General features: G+C 44.1%; 1 protein-coding gene across 1 annotated transcript in view; it reads right to left on the bottom strand.

The window, feature by feature from the left end:
- LOC139212420 (neuronal PAS domain-containing protein 3) overlaps positions 1-21,208 on the bottom strand; it is a 294,675-nt gene that overhangs the window by 45,516 nt on the left and 227,951 nt on the right. Inside the window, exon 8 of the mRNA XM_070842965.1 lies at positions 8,325-8,505. Coding sequence (XP_070699066.1) covers positions 8,325-8,505 — 181 coding nt within the window. The remainder of the gene's footprint in view (positions 1-8,324; positions 8,506-21,208) is intronic.

Here is a 21,208-nt window from a genome sequence, read left to right as displayed (position 1 = left end):
TAATAATAATAATAATAATAATAATAATAATAATAATAATAATAATAATAATAATAATAATAATAATAATAACAATAATAATAATAATAAAACAACACAACAAAACAACAGATTAGCTGCAAAAGGCAAGGTTTCGTCAACGTGAACATTTTCAGAATGTACTTGTACTTTTCTGCACCAAAACAAAAGGGAAAAATGTGGAGTTGTTGTAATTTAAAGGTTATTACGCTGTGATTTTACTGGTCTGACCCGCTGGAGATCATGTGGCCCCTGAACTAAAGTGAGTTTGGTGGTTTAGTGTAACTGAACAAAAGCACCAGAGCTTTTACAAACTGTACGAACAACATCCAAAACTTAGAAGAAGAAATCTGAGACGCACAGAGCGACTCGATGATGAAAGAGGAGTAGAGTCAGTGTGTGTTAGTGTGTTAGTGTGTGTGTGTCCCGTCTGATCTGACCTTTGCCTTATGTCCTGGAGTCCAAGTGACATTTCAAATGCAAATACAAACACTTCACCACCACACACACACACACACACACACACACACACTCAGTGAGTTTGTCCTTGGGCAGCAGCCGTCGCCGATGGCCGCTCTAAATGACATTAAACGTAGGTGACTGTAAACTTGGGTAATTATGATAAATGTGAGCGATTATGACGAATTATTCCCCTCCATTGTGCTAATAGCATAATTAGCAACAATAATCAAAGACTTATGATGTTGAAATAAGGGGACGCCGCGGACAATTAGACCGCAAGGAGCTAATAATGGAGAACTTATGGTGTTTTCCTGGAGGGCAGAATTACGGTTACTTCCAGAAGGGCTTTGAAATTCGGGTGTTTTTCTAACTAATTTTTCCCTCTGATGAGAGAAAATTGAAATAAATACTCAATTAAGAGCAGCTTTTCTGCAGGCAGGTTGTTCAAAGAGGCAAAGCGCTGCTTTACGTCAAACACTGTGACTGAAGTTTAACGTGGGGAAAAAGTTGGAGAGGAAAAGAGAGAGATATTAAAGAATTCACCGTCCATGTTGGGATTTTTGTTTTTGGGGGCTTCCAGGACAGGACGCCGCTGCAAACGTACAACATATACGGTGTTTTTCCTCTGCGCTTGTGTTCAGGCACAGAGAGTCTGAACTGTACTGAAGCCTGAAGGAAAAACGGATCATTAGAGCAGCAGAGAACAAAGCTCGACTTTAGATATTTAAGGGACAAAGGAAATGAGGGATGTCACTTTTCTGCCAAAGGTGTCATCATTGTTTGGTCATGCAGTTTGGAGGGAGGAAGGCGTTTGAAATCTCTCCCACATGGTGTGTTCAGAAATCACTTTGACATCAGAGATTTTAGACTCTAACCTCAAAAAAAAAAAGAAGACAAAAACTCTCTTGGTGATGCGTTCAAGGAGCCTCTGTCATTCCAGAAGTTATGGGGAAACCACTGCATTGATGAGCTATTACTGTTGGGAAATCACTTTATTGATTTATGTGTTGCTGCTGTTCTTGGTCAGGCCTCCTGTGTAGAAGATAAGCCTGGTTAAATTAAGGGCAGGGTGATCAAACTGCTGGAATTTGGAGTGAAAAGGACTTAAAAGTCATTAAAAGCCAGAGTTCATCTCTGATTTTCAGCGAGGAAACTTTTAAAATACAAAGAATACAGTAGGTCTGTTTCTGGAAGCAGACGAACGAACGATTTGGTGAGTAAATCTTTTTAATCACCTGATTCTGGTGATTTGATTCGACACTGAAGAGCAGCACGTTGGACATCACTGATACTGAGGAACAAAGTCAACAGCCTCTTTTTCCACCGCAGGATTTCCTCGGCACGTTTCCACTGAAATTACCCAGAGAAAGAACTTTCCCTCAACCCCAAACTTTCCCTGGAAAAGTTCCTAGTAGTGAAGAAGAACTTTTCAGATTCCCCGGACTTCTTGAGGGACGGCGCTGTGTGCTGCAGAGCGCTGATTGGTCGAACACACTTCCGTGTTTAAGCCGGTGTGGCTGCAAACTGGTTTATTTCACTTCTACAAGCTTCACTTCGTTTGTGTTTCGATCGTTTGGAAAATGGAGCAAAAGAAGAGAAGCTACGAGAAGCAGAGGGACGACGAGGTCCAGGCTCTTTTCAGCGTGTCTGCAGGGGAAGAAATTCAGCGAGACGACCGAGTCTGTGGAGGAACAGCCGACAGGATGGAGGAGCTGAATGTAGGACACACGCCGAAACAGATTCAGGAAGAGTTGAAGCAAGATTATAAGAAGCTGAATGTAGGACAACAGACCGCCGTACTACACGTCCCCCAGACGTCATCAGCCTGATTTGAATAAATGTTCCTAAACTTTGAGGTGCGGTGGAAACACAAACCACTCAGATTACCAGGAATTATTCTACCAGGTAAATGATTTAGCAATGTTTAGCAGGAAATGTAAACTTTGCACTTATAATGGCTAAAAACTTCTGATATGAGGAGTTCAAACGTCCTGATTTTTAGCAGCCACACTGTCAATCAAACCCTTCTTCAACAATCAGAAACCACGAGTACCTGCTGTTGACTAGGAGAGAGAGGAGGTCAGAGGTCAAAGTCAACGACATCAGATAGAGTACAAACGTCCCTTTGACCCTGAACTGACGCTGCGTGATGAAGACGGTGAAGTGAGAGAAAACAAGAGCCGCAGGGAGAGTTTTTCCTCCTCGCTGAGAGACTCTGAATTACACTTCTGAGTAATAATTTTCACCCACTCACCCTTCAGAACGGTTACAGACGTGACGCCTCTCAGCCTCAGTTTGACTGATATTAGTCAAATTGCGTCATGTACTTTTAAAGATGACTCTCTTTAAGTGCAAGAGGGTGTTGAAAGGAGTGCCGAGCTTCAAAGGAAGATCTCTCTCCTCCAAGGTCATCTCATATTTTAACTCCAATTTCAATACTTTATGAGCATGACTGTAATTAAAAGGATGGGGTCAGCTGTCTGATATATTATGACAGAGCAGCCAGCAAGGTACGCCAAGTTATTAAGATATATATATATATTCATACAGGTGAACTTTATGTGGAAATGAAGCAACCTTGGGCTTGTTTAAAATATATAGTATATTTTATTGTCTAAATTACTAATGAGTGAAAAAAAAACGTTTGGAATTGGTCCAGTCGACATGAAACAGGCTGCAATAGTTGTAAGTGTGTAAGAAAGAGATGTCTGCTAAAGAGCTTGTTTGATCCACTGACAGGCTCAGAGTGTTATTCTAAGTGTGTGACAGCATCATGGAAAGGATCCCTACAGAGAGAGACCTGGAAGATCCTTTTGGTTTAACCACAAACAGCACACACACCAGACTACATTCACTAAAACAGGGATTTTAGAGAACAGGACACAGGAGCTGCTGATGTACTGCTGCCTTGATCACTTAGTTTGTTTGTGTTATTTATTACACAAATATTGAGCTGGATCTAATCTAAGTCTTTAAAACTCACACAACAACACAAACAAACTAACTGATCAAGTCAGCAGTAAATGAGGAACCCCCTTTTTTCTGAGAGGTAAAATTACTCTTTTTGTTAATGGAGTCTGGTGGTTTTTGAACAGAGCAATATAACACAGCAGGTTCACTAAAAGAGCTTGTTTGATCCACTGACAGGCTCAGAGTGTTATTCTAAGTGTGTGACAGCATCATGGAAAGGATCCCTACAGAGAGAGACCTGGAAGATCCTTTTGGTTTAACCACAAACAGCACACACACCAGACTACATTCACTAAAACAGGGATTTTAGAGAACAGGACACAGGAGCTGCTGCTCTGCTGCTGCATTGATCAGTTAGTCTGTTTGTATTATTTAAAATGACTGCTTTTATCAGGCCCTGTAAACTAACTCCACTAAAATAGCGTATAATCATCTATTGCAGGAAAATCTCCTTTTACTCTGACTCGGCAACGTTTATCTTTTATTCCAAAATGGAGTTTTGAAGTCACACCAAATAAAGAGCCTGTAAAAGCTCATTTCTCTTATTTTGTGGCATGTTTATAGGAGATCATTAACACATAAAACCACTTTGAGTTAAGGTTTGTTGACTATTATGAACTCACTCTGTATAACATTGATCGTGCATTATAGAGTAAATAATTCTAAAAGCTAGACAAAGCCCTGAAAATCTGAGGACTTCAAACTCTTAAAGACCATTATACAGGTCTAATAGTATAATATAAAGCTTCACAGTTTAGGGGAACATTAGTGTGGACACCACACTTCCTCTTACTTCATGTAACGCCTCAGGGCCACAGCATCTGGGCCTGCACCTGAAGCTGGGGCTCACACCCCCGCCTCAGATTAATCCAGACTTTTTAAAGAAGTTAAGAGCATGCTTGATCTTAGATGCCAGCAGGAGCTACTGCAGGACTGATCAATTAAAAACATTAACGTCGTTTCATGTTGAAAAAGCCGTTTGTTGCTTTCGCCGCTGTCAGAAAACGAGACGATCCATTCCAGTAAGTGAGCTCATGTCTGAAACCATTAGCATGAGGACGGATGCAGCGGCGCCCGCAGTGTCAAACTTCACTGAGAAACAAAGTGAGCAGCGATCGATCGGAGACTCCCCAGCGCACGGAGGGATGCTGGTGAGGGAGGACGAAAGAAACAAAGACGCCTCGAGGAGGAGGAGGAGGAGGAAGAGGAAGAGACGATGTAAACAAATGGAAAAGCTCAGGCAGCAGGCGTGGTGATCGCCAGGTATCGACTGGAGTGGAAACTAATGACGGAGGCGTCTGTGGAAACGCGCTCGCTCTCATCAGGAGATGTGGACACCATGTTGTTTTAATAACAGCATCAGAAGCAAAGTGAGGCCTTTGACCTTTTCTGTGTCCCCAACGTTCACCTCAACAAACAGAGAGGAAGAAAACAGACCGGCTGTCTTCTGTTATATATAATATATATATACACTACTCACTAAAGTTAGAGGATATTTGACTTTCAGGTGAAATATATGGAAAATGTAAAAAGTGAATGCTATAGTGATATTATATCATGAAAGTAGGACATTTAAGTAGAAGCATGCACTGGTGATTTTATTCATCTTAAACAGTTTACTGAAAGAAAATCTACCAACAGTGGTAGGTAAACCACAACAAAACATGTTCAGTGTCTCAATAAATTGGGACGTGGCCAAAGGACGTCCACTCCTCTCCTTTCTGTAGTACTGAGGTACTGAGACACTGAACAGTTGGACATGTGCATTCAAAGGTTTAGAGAAGGTCACATTAAGTTCACCTGAAAGCTGAATATCCCTAACTTTTAGTGAGTAGTGTGTATATATATATATATATATCATGTTATTTAACACACCACAGCTGTGAAGACACTGCTGCATCGTCCCACGAGCTGCGTTGGGGAGCAGAACAATAGTAGTGTTTCTGTTTTTGTGTGTTAACTTCTGGAACTACAAGCAATTCTGGGCCTTAAAAAAACAGGAACTACTTTTTCATTTGTACTGGACAGGAAGCTGAACCCCTGTAGCCAGTGGACAAACCTCCTGAATCCCAGTGTGACTGAATCATTCCTTGTATTTTCCTGTGAGGTATTTTAGTTTATATTCATTGCAGTTGTGCACATCAGCCTTTAAAGGTTTCTACTGTGGTGTCTGATATGTTCTGTGTGTCCTCTCTGTGGATGTTTATGTAAGAGAGCCAGATAGGAGGTATGTGTTAACATGATGGAAACCACAGGGTGAGATAAGCTTTCTTTAAGGTATAAAAAGGTGGTCAGAAGAACAGCTCGGGGAAGACACATGTTCGGCCGGGGGTCACGCTGTCTGGACGAGACATAGAATTGGCTTCACGTCTCTCCAGGCAACCATGGCGACCGTTAGACAACTGATCTTTCTGTAATAAACCTATTTTTATGCAACAAGTCGTTAAAGTCAGTGGACGTGTCCTTTAATCATCTGCGGGACACTAACACACCTTCACACGTATGCACTTTTTTTATGGTCTGTTTTGTATTTATCTGAGCAAAATAACCAAATAAGACAATATTTCATCACTTTCAGCTTCTTTCAGTCACAACGAGCAGAAAAGATTCAATCGACAGTTTCACGTCCGTCCTGGCGCTCGAACGCTCGGACTGATGGTCACCTCACACTGTCAGTCTGTGGGAGGAATGAGCCGTCACCTGATATAAGCCCCCCCCCCCCCCACCCCGACTCCCCTCCTGGGAAACACTCATACACATTCATAGCAGCCCCACAGGCCCCCCCCCCCCTCCCCCCCCCGTCTTTTTATTCCACCTCTCTTCCTCCAGACAAATTAACATTAAAGAACACATACATGAATCCTAATCCTCCCTCTTCCTCTCTCTCCGCTCACATTATCATTGGGGATCACTCCTTCACATTCATACATGTCCGTCTGAAACCTCTCCCTCCCTCCCTCCCTCCCTCCCTCCCTCCCTCCCTCTTTTTCTTTGGACAAATTAACATTGCTAAGCACTCATGCACATTCAAACACGTCCCTACATCCCCTGCCTCTCTTTCTCTGTCTCCCATCTCTCTCTCTCTCTAGACAAATTAACATGGGAGAACAAACACCTTTGTCCTTATATCATCCTCCTCTCTTTATATCATCCTCCTCTCTTTATATCATCCTCCTCTCTTTTGCTCAATTTCTCTGTCTGGTCAAATTAACTTTGGGAATCTCTGAGACGTCCATATAAACCCTCCCCCCCCTCCCTCGTCTCCCTGTCTTCCTCTTCGGTGTCTTCATATCTTTATGGCAAATTAGCATTGGGAAACACCCATCCATGTTTAAGAGTCTCTCTCACTCTCTCTCTCTCTCTCTCTCTCTCTCTCTCTCTCTCTCTCTCTCCCTCTCTCTCTCTCTCTCTCTCTCTCTCCAGACAAATTGACATTGACGACCACATATATGTCCTCTCATCCTCTCCATGCTCGGGGTGGGGGGGCGGTAGGGGGGGGAAACGCTCGGTTAGAGGTTTGCAGAAAGTCAAAGAAAGAACAAAAACCTCAAATGTGGAACTCCAATTAATTTAAAGCCCCCCCCCCACCACCCCACACCACACATCCCACCCATCACCAGCACCAATCAGCCAAGAATAAATCCACGGCAGATCTAATTACCGCGCCGTCTCCGAAGACCCCGGCCGCCGCGAAGCCAATCTTCCCCTCCTTGTTTGAACAGGCTGATGAACTAAGGGACTCGATGGATATCAAGTCATTTTGTTTAATTTATAAATGGATTTTCCCCTAATACTTAAATTATCATCAGCATGAGAGAGAGAGAGAGAAGCACAATGAAAACCATTTGGAAGGTAAGAAGTCCTGAACATGTGCTGCAGGGGAGGATGGAGACGGGAGAGACAGCGGCAACGGCAAAGAATCCCAATGAGGAATGTGTCCTCTCCACGTTTTGCGGCGGTGACGGCTTCTCAATGTGCTGCGCTAATTGTATTCAAACCTACAGCAGGGAATGCTGGGATATCGGGGGGAGCTGGTGAGGAAAGAGAGCATGAAGGTTAGAGAGAGCGGGGAGGGTGTCGGAGAGATGGGCCGTGACCACAAACATCTAACTTAATGTGGATTTATTTAAAGGTAAGAGGCACTGAATGTGAAACAGCAGCCTGTTAGCTTAGCTTAGCTTAGCTTAGCTTAGCATGAAGCTAAAAACACAATAATTGGTGTAAATAGAAGTGCAGTGTTTTACTTTAATACTTTCTTATATTTTTATATTTCTTATTTAAAAGGAAAATGCCGTTGGATAACAGATCATATGTCCACTGTGTGTATGTCGTGAATGACGATAAAGTTTTTTGAACTGAACTCCAGCTAGCCAAACGACAACAAGCTAATCCACCGAGCAAGACGTCTGGAATTCACCGATTACCAAACTAAATCTTTAAATTGTTGCACAGCAGCAGGTGCTACTGTTACTGTTGGTGCAGAGCAGATAGCAGTCAGGTGGAAGTAGAGTCAGGGAAACCGGCCCGAGCATCATTTCGGTCAGCTGGTTGTTGAAATGCAGGAAGTTGTTGATGAACCAACCAGCTAAAACTCCCCCAACAATCTTCCTCCCGCTCCTCCTGACCTTCTCCATCCCTCCCTCCTTTACTCTCATGACCTTTTATCTCATCACTTCCACAGTTCAATCTGTCCTCAGACCTTTCTTTCCTCCATCTTGCTCTTTTCTCCTCCATCTTCTCCCTTTATTATCCCCTCCTATACCTCCTCCCCATTACTCCATCTTTCCCCCCCAGCCGTGTGTTGGATGCTTGGCTTCAGGTAAGACACATTTCCTCCCTCCCTCCCTCCCTCCCTCCCTCCCCTGACTTCCTACCTGGCTCGGGCGTCTCGGAGTGCGACGACGACGAGGCCGAGGACGCCCCGTCCTCGTTGACGGCGCCCTGGGACAGGGACATCCCCCGGCCCGGAGGGAGCTTCATGCCGAGCTGCTCTGCCATCTCCACGTGATCGCCGGGGTGGACGTAGTCGAAGACGCTGCTGCCAGTCAGCTCCACCTGCAGACAGACAGACAGGCAGACAGACAGACAGGGTTACTGGGTGCCACAAAACATGGTTATAATCCAAGAATTAGCCTGATTCACCGGCTAAGTGTCGACGTTATTCTTGAAATGCACTAGTTTGTTTTTATTGTGTTGTTCGATAAAGTTTTTCTAAATCGCCTTTTTCCACAACAACCAATCACAGACTGTTAACTTTGGAAAGTTTCCATCTCTTTCTCTCCTCCTCTTCCATCACAACCTGCTCATCTTAAACCTCCTCTTCACTTTCCTCCCTCTCACTCTCTTTATTCCATCTCTCTCAGTCTCTTCTTCTTTTCTCTTTTACTGTTTCCTTACGCTTCCCTCTTCATCTCCTAACACTTTCTCCTCCTCCAAGGATTTCTCTGTGCTCTTTTTTCCTCTGCTCCTCCCTTCTTTTTTTTTAACCCCTGCTTCTTCACTCTTTCTTTGCCTTACACTTCACTTTTCATGCCTCCTCCTCCTTTTTCCTGCTCTAATCCAGACTTTCTTTACCCTCTTCCCTCGTGTTTCTCTCCCCTTCCACCCTCCTCCTCCTCCTCCTCCTCCTCTTCTTCTAATCCGTCCCTCAGCGAATCAGCAGCGGCTTTTCTTTCTCATGGAAATGGAATAAATAAGCTTCTTCTTATTAAATAAATACAGAGTCCCTTCACCTTAAAGACTCTCATTAGCGGAGATAGAAGCGGATTTGTCTTCGTTAATTGGGGATAAGATGAGGGAGCGCCGCCAAAACCACAGCTTTATGCTACACACACACACACACACACACACACAGCTTCACGTCAAGGTTATAAATACACACAAACACTTTTACTTTTTGTGTAATGAACACATACGCTCGCAATTAAGCACACAATTTTCAGCGGGACCCTGTGACGGCTGCGCTCGGCTGTTTAACGTGTGTTTTCATTTGTAGCGTATCAACAACATTGTGCACATTTATTTCCACATGCTAATCTGGTTAGGTACTGTACGTGTGTGTGTGTGTGTGTGTGTGTGTGTGTGTGTGTGTGTGTGAGAGTGTGTGTTCAGGTTTTTGGGGGTCCACTGGGACTAAGGGGATTACATGGGTGTAATCCCTTTAATAAGAAATCCCTTTAAGGCAATTTAGTCCCCTCATAAAGTCTCATCTGGAGCAGAAAGTGATGATTAAGAAATGAGACTGATCACTGAGTCGCACACACACACACTTATACACACACACACACACACACACACACACACACACACATGTACGCATGCACGCACACAGACCCTGGTGCACCATGGGAGTTAGTGTTCATGTTTACACGTTACTGTGCTAATTGGATCTACATTGTTCTTCCTCGAAATAACACGCCGACTTTTAATCAATTAAAACTTGGCACAACTATTTTACATAAAGTCACTGGTGGAGCTAATTACACAGAGGGAACAATGCAGAGATGGAATTAAACATTCAGTCGCTTACTGCAACAACACTTTAAAAGAATTATCATAGAGTAGACTGGGGAAAAGCTTATTACTGCAGATAACGTGCGCCAGTTCAGTCTAGTCAAGATGCAGCTTTCACTGAGACTAACTGGCAAAGGTGCCACTCGTTAGCGAGATGCTAAAAGACGTGTCAGGAACAGGTGATATCATGAAGTGTTACATCAAACGACGCGCTGCCGATGTGTGACGTCTCTCAGGAGCGAGCGCTGAATGAAGGTGAAATCGAAAGTGCCAGCTGATGTGTGATCACTTGTGAACACGACGGAAATGTTAGTTGATGAGTAGAAGATGAAAGCAGTGGAAGTGTGAGTGATAAAAGTGGTGAGCTGTTCGACTGTGAGCAGGAATATCAATAACTCAACTTTATTATTGTGGTGTTTTAAAGGGTTAGTCTGGATCCAACACAATATTTGTGTTTGACACAATAAGACGAACTAACTAACTGATTGAGACGACAGGAGACCAGCAACTCCCATGTTCTGTAAGGTAGAACAATAAACACACCAGACTCCATTGACAAAAACAGTAATTTTACCTCATAGAACAAAGGAGTTGCTGTCGACTGCTGGATTAATTAATTAGTGTCTTTGTCATATTGTGTGACTTTGGTGTTTTTTAAAGAGTTAATTCAGATCCAACACACAAACAAAACACAGAACCAAACTAACCAATAGAGGTAGCAGCAGACCAGCAGCTCCTGTGTTCTGTGAGCTAAAATGAATGAATTTTTGTGAATGGAGTCTGGTGTGTGTGCTGTTTGTGGTTAAACCAAAAGGATCTTCCAGGTCTCTCTCTGTAGGGATCCTTTCCATGATGCTGTCACACACTTAGAATAACAATCTGAGCCTGTCAGTGGATCAAACAAGCTCTTTTAGTGGACCTACTGTGTTATATTGCTCTGTTCAAAACCACCAGACTCCATTGACAAAAGTAGTAATTTTACCTCTCAGAACAAAGTGGTTCCTCGTTTACCGCTGACTTGATCAGTTTGTTTGTTTGTGTTATTGTGTGAGTTTTAAAGGCTTAGTTCAGATCCAACACAATATTTGTGTAATAAATAAGACAAGCAAACTAACTGATCACGGCAGCAGTACATCAGCAGCTCCTGTGTTCTGTGAGCTAAAATTCCTGTTTTAGTGAATGTAGTCTGGTGTGTGTATAACGGCTGTTTGTGGTTAAACCAAAAAGCTCTTCCAGGTATCTCTCTGTCACACACAATAACAATCTGAGTTGGCTGAAGCTTTTTGTACGTATCAATCATTAGACTCCAGTAATGCTTTAAATAAAAATAGTCCAGTAAAGTCAATATTCACTATGTGGCCAAAAGTATCCGGACATACAAACAAAGCGTGTCATAAAAAAGTGTGTTATAATAACACCTGTCATTCCCAAACCATTGTGAGGCTCTAACAGCCTCCTCTCTTCTGGCAGCAACCTTTCCATCACATGTTGCACTTGGCCTCAGGGATTTACTCCCACTCAGACGCCGGAGCGGTAATGAGCTTCAACACCGATGCTGGGTCATAAGGTCTGGCTCACAGTCCAGGTGATCCCAAAGGTGTTGGATGGGGTCGAGGTCAAGTTCGCATGTCCACATACGTTTAGCCGTATAGTGCACCGCCTGGAGTGAGCCGGCGCTGCAGTAATCACCTCCTCTTCACCAAGACAACAACAACAAACTGGAAGAGTTGATAACGGAGCAGCAGCGGGGGCAATTTAAGCTGAAACACGGCTTTGATATCTGCAGCAGAACAGCTGGAGCGACTCGCCGGCGCCCCGATGACCTCCGTGTAGGAAACTCAACACCCTCGTCAGGTTCAGTTTGAGTTTCTGCGTTGTTTGTCTGTTCAGAGTCTCCAGATAAAACTTATTAAAACACAACACAGGCTTTATCGCCGCTCTCGCCCTTCGAGACAAGGACATGGAGTGACAAAAGACAATAAGACTGACAGTGATAACCATGTCCAACACCCAGAGAGAGAGACAGGGGGAGAGACAGACAGGGGGAGAGAGAGACAGGGAGAGGGAGAGAGACAGGGAGAGAGGGAGAGAGAGACAGGGAGAGACAGGGAGAGAGGGAGAGAGAGAGAGGGAGAGAGAGAGAGAGAGGGAGAGAGAGAGACAGGGAGAGACAGGGAGAGAGAGGGAGAGAGAGGGAGAGACAGGGAGAGAGAGAGACAGGGAGAGAGAGAGAGGGAGAGAGGGAGAGACAGGGAGAGACAGGGAGAGAGAGAGAGGGAGAGACAGGGAGAGAGAGAGGGAGAGAGACAGGGAGAGACAGGGAGAGAGAGAGAGGGAGAGACAGGGAGAGAGAGAGAGACAGGGAGAGAGAGAGGGAGAGAGACAGGGAGAGACAGGGAGAGAGAGAGAGGGAGAGAGAGAGACAGGGGAGAGACAGGGAGAGAGAGAGACAGGGAGAGAGAGAGAGGGAGAGAGAGAGACAGGGGAGAGACAGGGAGAGAGAGAGACAGGGAGAGAGAGAGAGGGAGAGACAGGGAGAGACAGGGAGAGAGAGAGAGGGAGAGACAGGGGGAGAGAGAGAGAGAGAGGGAGAGAGAGAGGGAGAGAGACAGGGAGAGAGACAGGGGGAGAGAGAGACAGGGAGAGAGACAGGGGGAGAGAGAGAGAGAGACAGGGGGAGAGAGAGACAGGGAAGACAGGGGGAGAGAGAGAGAGAGACAGGGGGAGAGAGAGACAGGGAGAGGGAGAGGGAGAGACAGGCAGAGAGAGAGAGAGAGAGAGACAGGCAGAGAGAGAGACAGGGGAAGAGAGAGAGACAGGGAGAGAGAGAGAGACAGGGAGAGAGAGAGAGAGAGACAGGCAGAGAGAGAGACAGGGGAAGAGAGAGAGAGAGAGTGTTTTGTGAATCAAAATGTCCGTCCTTCCTCTCTTATCACTCTAACAATAAAGAAGTGTCGCTGTCCTCTGATTGGTCGGTATCAGTCTGTATAAAGAAGCGTCCTCTGATTGGTCGGTATCAGTCTATAAAGAAGCGTCCTCTGATTGGTCGGTATCAGTCTATAAAGAAGCGTCCTCTGATTGGTCGGTATCAGTCTGTATAAAGAAGCGTCCTCTGATTGGTCGGTATCAGTCTATAAAGAAGCGTCCTCTGATTGGTCGGTATCAGTCCGTGTAAAGAAGTGTCCTCTGATTGGTCGGTATCAGTCTGTATAAAGAAGCGTCCTCTGATTGGTCGGTATCAGTCTATAAAGAAGCGTCCTCTGATTGGTCGGTATCAGTCTATAAAGAAGCGTCCTCTGATTGGTCGGTATCAGTCTGTATAAAGAAGCATCCTCTGATTGGTCGGTATCAGTCTGTAAAGAAGCGTCCTCTGATTGGTCGGTATCAGTCTGTAAAGAAGCGTCCTCTGATTGGTCGGTATCAGTCTATAAAGAAGCGTCCTCTGATTGGTCGGTATCAGTCCGTGTAAAGAAGTGTCCTCTGATTGGTCGGTATCAGTCTGTATAAAGAAGCGTCCTCTGATTGGTCGGTATCAGTCTATAAAGAAGCGTCCTCTGATTGGTCGGTATCAGTCTGTGTAAAGAAGCGTCCTCTGATTGGTCGGTATCAGTCTGTATAAAGAAGCGTCCTCTGATTGGTCGGTATCAGTCTATAAAGAAGCGTCCTCTGATTGGTCGGTATCAGTCCGTGTAAAGAAGTGTCCTCTGATTGGTCGGTATCAGTCTGTATAAAGAAGCGTCCTCTGATTGGTCGGTATCAGTCTGTGTAAAGAAGCGTCCTCTGATTGGTCGGTATCAGTCTGTGTAAAGAAGCGTCCTCTGATTGGTCGGTATCAGTCTATAAAGAAGCGTCCTCTGATTGGTCGGTATCAGTCTGTGTAAAGAAGCGTCCTCTGATTGGTCGGTATCAGTCTATAAAGAAGCGTCCTCTGATTGGTCGGTATCAGTCTATAAAGAAGCGTCCTCTGATTGGTCGGTATCAGTCTGTATAAAGAAGCGTCCTCTGATTGGTCGGTATCAGTCTATAAAGAAGCGTCCTCTGATTGGTCGGTATCAGTCTGTATAAAGAAGCGTCCTCTGATTGGTCGGTATCAGTCTGTATAAAGAAGCGTCCTCTGATTGGTCGGTATCAGTCTATAAAGAAGCGTCCTCTGATTGGTCGGTATCAGTCTATAAAGAAGCGTCCTCTGATTGGTCGGTATCAGTCTATAAAGAAGCGTCCTCTGATTGGTCGGTATCAGTCTGGATAAGGAAGCGTCCTCTGATTGGTCGGTATCAGTCTGTATAAGGAAGTGTCCTCTGATTGGTCGGTATCAGTCTGGATAAGGAAGCGTCCTCTGATTGGTCGGTATCAGTCTGGATAAGGAAGCGTCCTCTGATTGGTCGGTATCAGTCTGGATAAGGAAGCGTCCTCTGATTGGTCGGTATCAGTCTGGATAAGGAAGCGTCCTCTGATTGGTCGGTATCAGTCTGTATAAAGAAGTGTCCTCTGATTGGTCGGTATCAGTCTGTATAAAGAAAGATTTTCCCACAAAGTGTGAACTAAAAAGCTAAAAGCCGTCTGTGTTGGTTTAAGACCTGAAAAACAAAAGAGCAAATAAAAGACCTAAAAGCTGAAGCGTTGAATTCACATTAATCAGCTTCTCACTCTCTGGACTTTAATTAATATGGAGACATTTTAAAGCCACACACACACACACACACACACACACACACACACACACACACACACACACCTCAAAACAGTACAAAACCTCCATGTGACTTTGCAAAGTACTAATCAAATAAATTGATGTTGGCTCGCAGGGTTCAGAATTAATTACAGCATTAAACATTAGCTAAGTGGGGTAATATTCCAAGTTTGATAGTGCATAATTACTCCGCTGTTAATGATTCATGGGGCGTCGGCCTCCGCTGGAGCCGAGGAGAAACGACGGACACGAGCTAAAAGTCTCTGCAGAGTAACTTCATTTTTTAGTTTCAGCTGATTAAACTGAAAACACGACTGTGAATACCTATCAATGCTCTAGTGCCCTCTGTTGGTTACACACCAGACTCCATTGACAAAAACAGCAATTTTACCACGCAGAACACAGGAGCTGCTGGTCTACTGCTGCCTCAGTCAGTTAGTCAGTTTGTGTTATTGTGTGACTTTGGTGTTTTAAAGGTTTAGTTCAGATCCAACAAAATGTTTCTGTAACACACAATAAGATAATAAAAACGAACCTATCGAGGCAGCGGTAGACCAGCTACACTCATGTTCTGTAAAATCGCTGTTGTTGTGAATGGAGTCTGGTGTGAAACACTTCAGATGCTTCATGAAATCTTCATTTTCTTCAGCTGGAGGTTGTATTTTTCAAACAGTAAATAAGCTCTAAAATATATTGATATAATACAAATTACAGTATCAAATTGGACTGCTGGACATAAACTTGATATAAACTATGAAAAAAAAAACTAAATGCAAATATAATAGTAACCACAAAAAAATCACAATCAAAAGACTAAAAACATGTATGTGTGTGTTCTTGTGTGTGTGTGTGTGCAATATCCATTAGTGTGTGCGAGTGTATGATGTTTTTACAGTATGTAAAAAGATGGATGTGTAATGTATGTGTGTTTGTTATGTTCAAGGGTGTGTGTGTGTGTGTGTGTGTGTGTGTGTGTGTGTGTGTGTGTGTGAGGGAAGAGCTAGTCTCCAGCTGACAGCACTAGTGTGTTATCAGTCAGATGAATGGGGACAAATCTCTATTGTCAGTAGACTGTGTGCACACACACACACACACACACACACACACACTGACACACACACACACACACACAATATCCAAGGCACTTTCCTTGTCAACAGCTCAGAGGATGACAAATGAACGGTCCATTATGAACTGTTTGCCATAGTGTGTGTGTGTGTGTGTGTGTGTGTGTGTGTGTGTGTGTGTCAGTCGGCCCTGATAGATGGTGATTTATTAAGCAAAACAAAATACAGAACACTGAAAGCAATCACATCATCTGGGAGGGAGAGAGAGAGAGAGAGAGAGAGAGAGAGAGAGGGGGGGGGGAGGCAGAGGGAGGTAGAGGTGAGAGGATGTGAGAGATGAACTAATACATCATTCACATTGTTAATTTAGTTTATGTTTTGAACGTTTAGATGTGTTTAAGTCAGATGTGTGTGTGTGTGCGTAGAGGTCGCCGACACCTTTAATACGTGCACAGGGCGATCAACACCTGTTTGTCTCCTCTGGGCTGCCGTAGAAACATGGCGGCTCATTCTAAGGCAACGAAAACACAACGATTTTTTTAGTTACGAATGCTCTAGAGCCCTCTGTTGGTTACACACCAGACTCCATTGACAAAAACAGCAATTTTACTATGCAAAATGCAGGAGCTGCTGGTCTACTGCTGCCTCAGTCAGTTAGTTAGTTTGTGTTATTGTGTGACTTTGGTGTTTCAAAGGTTTAGTTCGCATCCAACAAAATATTTGTGTAACACATAATAACGCTAAAAAAAACTAACCTATGGAGGCAGCGGTACACCAGCTACACTCATGTTCTGTAAGACAAAATCGCTGTTTTTGTGAATGGAGTCTGGTGTGTTTGAAGATGGCTAAACCAAATGGATCTTTGAATGCTCTCGCGCCCTCTGTTGGTCACACATGAGGCCTTAAGCGACCCAAGCCTCACACTGTATGTTTTGCACCTGAGGACACACTGCTTTCAAGCTTCTTTTTCCACGGTGGTCTGCGCTACTTGAGGATGATTTATCGGATTCTGTTCTCCATGAACTTATAAGTATTTCTGCACAAAGACCCCCTAACACCCTACACACTGCAGCTCAAAGCAGCGTAACTCTCTCAAGCCAAAGCACGTGAACGTTATGCTGTGCTATGCTATGCTATGTTGGGGAAAAGGACGGTGAAAGTGAAAGCAGTGGCAGCGTGTGGGCTGACGCTCTGAGTCCACTTTAGTCTGCAAGGAGCTCCGAGATAGAAATAAAGTGAAATGATCTGCTCGTACCTGCAGAGCCCAGAATTTGCAGGTTTACAAGTTATTGCAGCTCGGTTGCTTCTGCATGCAGGCAGGTTAAACGGGAAATAGCTGCATTTGTATTCACCCAGATATTGATTAGTGACATGGAGGGGGTGTGTGTGTGTGTGTGTGTGTGTGTGTGTGTGTGTGAGAGTAAAGGGATAAACAGACCTTTTATAATCTCTCATAAATCACTGGACACTGAAGAGCTTCTAAATGTGTGTTTGTATGTCTGTGTGTGACTGTGTCAGGACGTGTGTGTGTGTGTGTGTGTGTGACTGTGTCAGGAAGTGTGTGGTTTTAACCCCGTGAGAGGGGCAGAAAGTAAGAGATCCTTCACCAAGATCAATACACACACACACATCTTCTGTCTCAGTGTCCCCAATCACTAAAGCTTCTTCAACTTGCCGACTCGTTAAAGCAAAAAGTAAAACACACACACACACACACACACACATACACACACACGCGCGCGCGCACACACACACACACACACACACACACACACACACACACACACACACACACACACACACACACACACACACACACACACACACACACACACACACACACACACACACACACGACACTATGATGGTGTGTGTGTGTTTTGTTGTTCATCATCTTTCACTTTTTTGCACAACTGATCCCCCTCTCTCACCCTCACTCTCTCTCCCTCTCAGGAGTGAGGCTGTGGAGCGATCAGTGTAGGTGAGGTGCATTCTGGGTACTTTACGGAGTCACGGGACACACACACACGCGTGCACTCACACACATTGGAACAAGATTGAAACACCAAATCACACACTTAAGCCTGTGGAGGAGGTGGGACAGGTGTGTTTTTAACACACACACACACACAGGCTTAAATCAGCCTGCTGGGTTTCATGTCGGCGTGTTGGTTCAGCGGAAATTTACAACCAGACGGCGAACAGGGCTTTCCAGGGCCGGACGCAGGGGCTCAGAGGGCACACACACACACACACACAGAAACACACACAACGACACACGGACGTCTCCGACCTGCTGCACGGATCAGTTTTCTGCTCTTTTGTCTGTGGTTTGAATTTGTGACTTGATGTATTTTGTCCACAGCAGGCCTCCGTAGACTCCTCCCCAGCCCGGTTAGCACAGCCACAGTTCCTGCTGATACGTCCCCCACACGTTACCTTCGCTTTAGAAAACAGCTTTAAAACGTCGGGACCCGTGCAGCATCATACTCAACACTTCCTGCAGAAGTTTCAGATTAAAGGCTGTTTATTGTGTCTTTTCAGCTGCTTTGATATGAAACACCTGCTCAGGAAAATGTGTCGTCAACAGGAGTTTGCAGCAACTATGAATAATTAGGGATTGAAAACTAAGAGAGGACAAAGGGAGCGGGCAGTGGAAACAGGCAGATGAAGTGACCGACTGACGGGCAAACAAAAAGCATCTTCACTTAAGAAACGTCTGCTTTTGAGGATAAACGACCAGTAAACACATTCAAACTAGAGATGGGATTTATGGCTCTTTGAAGGGAGCTGGATCTTCAGGAGCCGTTCAAACGACTGACTCGTTGTTATATTTATTGATTTATTTATTAGAAGTCAACCAGGGGTAACTTGTTTTCATCAAGGTAGCAGTTGTAAAGTAAGATTTGGTTCAGAATAATTCAAATTTATTCTGAAATATTGATTATAATTTCATGTGGCTTGTGTTTTCAGTGTAATCGTTCCATAAGATGGTGCCGTACCAACATGCTCTGACAGTGAGATCACTATTTTGAATTTTACCTTCACCTAAAAAACTTTGTGGCACAATAAAAACTACTCAGGCTGCAGATAACTTCCATGCAAAACAACTTTAGTGTGAAATTTTCCACACATGAACATTTTAACAATACAGAAAAAATATGAAAATTTGCAATTTGCATATAAGAACGGCTCACAACTGCGAATCGGTTCTCATCGTTCACTTAAAAAAGCCGTTCAAAAAACTCGACTCGTTCGCGAACGGCACATCTCTAATTCAAACTCCATTTAAATCTATAAATTCTATCTAAATATGCAGAAAAGCAAACAGGCAACCGGCTGATGTGTTTGTCTGTTTTCTATCTGGTATATCAGCCCTCCTCCCTCCTTCTCTCTCCCCCTCTCCCCCTCTCTCCCTCACCCATTTATTCTCTATCTATCTCCCATTCACAAAATCCACTGAGTGCTCTAAGAAGCTGAAAATCTCTCCTCTGTTCTCCCAAAATCTCACAACAATGGCGGCCTTTGAACACTTAGAGCGAGGGCCCCAGACGCCGATAAGCCCTGTGTCGAACGTCCAAACGCCGAGGCCAATCCCTGCCTCCCAGTGCATTATGGGGGCTGTGATAAGGACACAATGCTGGAGCTCTTTTATCGTGTTCCTCATGCTAATATGTCCACGGCTGCTTATTCTTTTTATTGAGAAGATTTCATTTGTTTAGTGTGTTAATGACTCATACAGAGCTTCAGGTGGACGGAGTGTGTGTGTGTGTGTGTGAGTGTGTGTGTGTGTGTGTGTGTGTGAATACATGCTCGAGGCTAAATCTCATCCATCAGACATCGAGGTCTTTGGGGCAAAAAGTCTCACACACACACACACACACACACACACACACACCCCTTGAGGTTGTACTAACTGTGTGTGTGTGTGTGTGTGTGTGTGTGTGTGTGTGTGTGTGTGTGTGTGCGCAATGATGCATTTATTTTGTAGGAAATACTTATTGTACATTAAACTGTTCACTGTTAACACATTTCCTTTGTTTTCCTACAGTTTAAGCCGACTTCACTGCTCATATAGTTCCACATAATAAAATATAATACTGTGCTTTATGACTAAATACCTATTTCCCATCATCCTCAGCTGTGTTTTGCCGTAATAAGCCAATATCAGCATGCTACCACGCTAAGCTAACAGCATCATAGCATGCAGATGTGGCACTTATTTACTATTTTAGCCTGCTGCGACCAAACATTTGAAAACTTCCTTTTCTTACTCCATAAAATGAATAAAGAATATATATAAAATATAAAAACAACTCACTGAAAACAGTGGAGAGACGTTATAGTACGTACTTGTGTGTATATTGAGGCGTCTGCGGTTAGCATTGTCACTGTGAGCATGCTAGCGTTTAGCTCACAGAGCTCCTGGCACGACTGTAGACTGATTTCATGTGGCTTAAATCAATGCTTTGATCAGATATTGATAAAATTGTAGCATTTAAACAACAGCTTTAAATATTACCACCCATTAGAGGCATTTAATCCTCCGAAGAAACCATCAACATCTTTGAAACTAGCTGTTAAATTAGCATCATTACCCCCCAAAAACAGCCCAGAATAACCTGTGAGGTTATATAATTATTATCTGGTGTCCTGGTGGCAAACGTTTCGGCGCCCCGGCACTGAACCACTGAACCTTTGTGGACTTTCTGATCTGTGTTTTTGGCAGTATGAACAATTTGATGCTTTGGAAAGAAGCAGCGCTGTGTTTCGGTCTGCAAGGAGGAAGAGAGAAGTAGAGAGGGAGGCAGAGGGGGAGGGAGGGTGAGAGGATCCTCTCTCCACTAAACACTAATATACGAGCCTGCAGCCATAATAAAAGTATATTTATTATAAATATCCTCCATTCATTTTTCCAGCAGCGTTTACAGCCGGCAGTAAGCAGCCATTTTAATACCGCGGCTCCACTCCGAACATCCCTCAGCTGGAGGAGCCCGTTCACGCCGAGGGAGCGTGTTGATTTCAAGTATGTCTGCTGAAAAGAGGCACATAAAAATCATCTTTGTTGTTTTATCGTCCACTAATACGGCGGAGAATAAAACAGGCCCGTCTCCAGCACCTGCAGAGCTCCTCACTCTTTCACCTTTAGACGTAACGGCTCTTAAACAACATGAATGTGACGCTCTGATGTTCTGGATGAACGACGGATTTGCACTTTGTGTAATTTTTCTCCTCTGTTTCTGTTTTCTGCAGTTTGCAGTCGTGGTGCGTTCGACGACTCTCCAGGATTGAACACTTTTATGAGGCCGTTGAAAGGTTTGACAGACGGTTACACAAACATAACGTAGCCTAACATGTCACATAAAGAGTATTAAAGTGTAAAGCGTTCTCAAAATTCTCAAATAAAATGTTTTATCTGATGTTTTTCGAAGCTCAGTTGAACGAACGCCTGCCTGTGATTGTGTCCTCTAAAGGCTTTTATTGTGAA

Source organism: Pempheris klunzingeri, chromosome 13, assembly GCF_042242105.1.
Source record: "Pempheris klunzingeri isolate RE-2024b chromosome 13, fPemKlu1.hap1, whole genome shotgun sequence".
Classification (NCBI taxonomy): Eukaryota; Metazoa; Chordata; class Actinopteri; order Acropomatiformes; family Pempheridae; genus Pempheris; species Pempheris klunzingeri.
The sequence above is the reverse complement of the archived record's forward strand: the minus strand, read 5'-3'. Positions and strand labels throughout refer to the sequence as shown.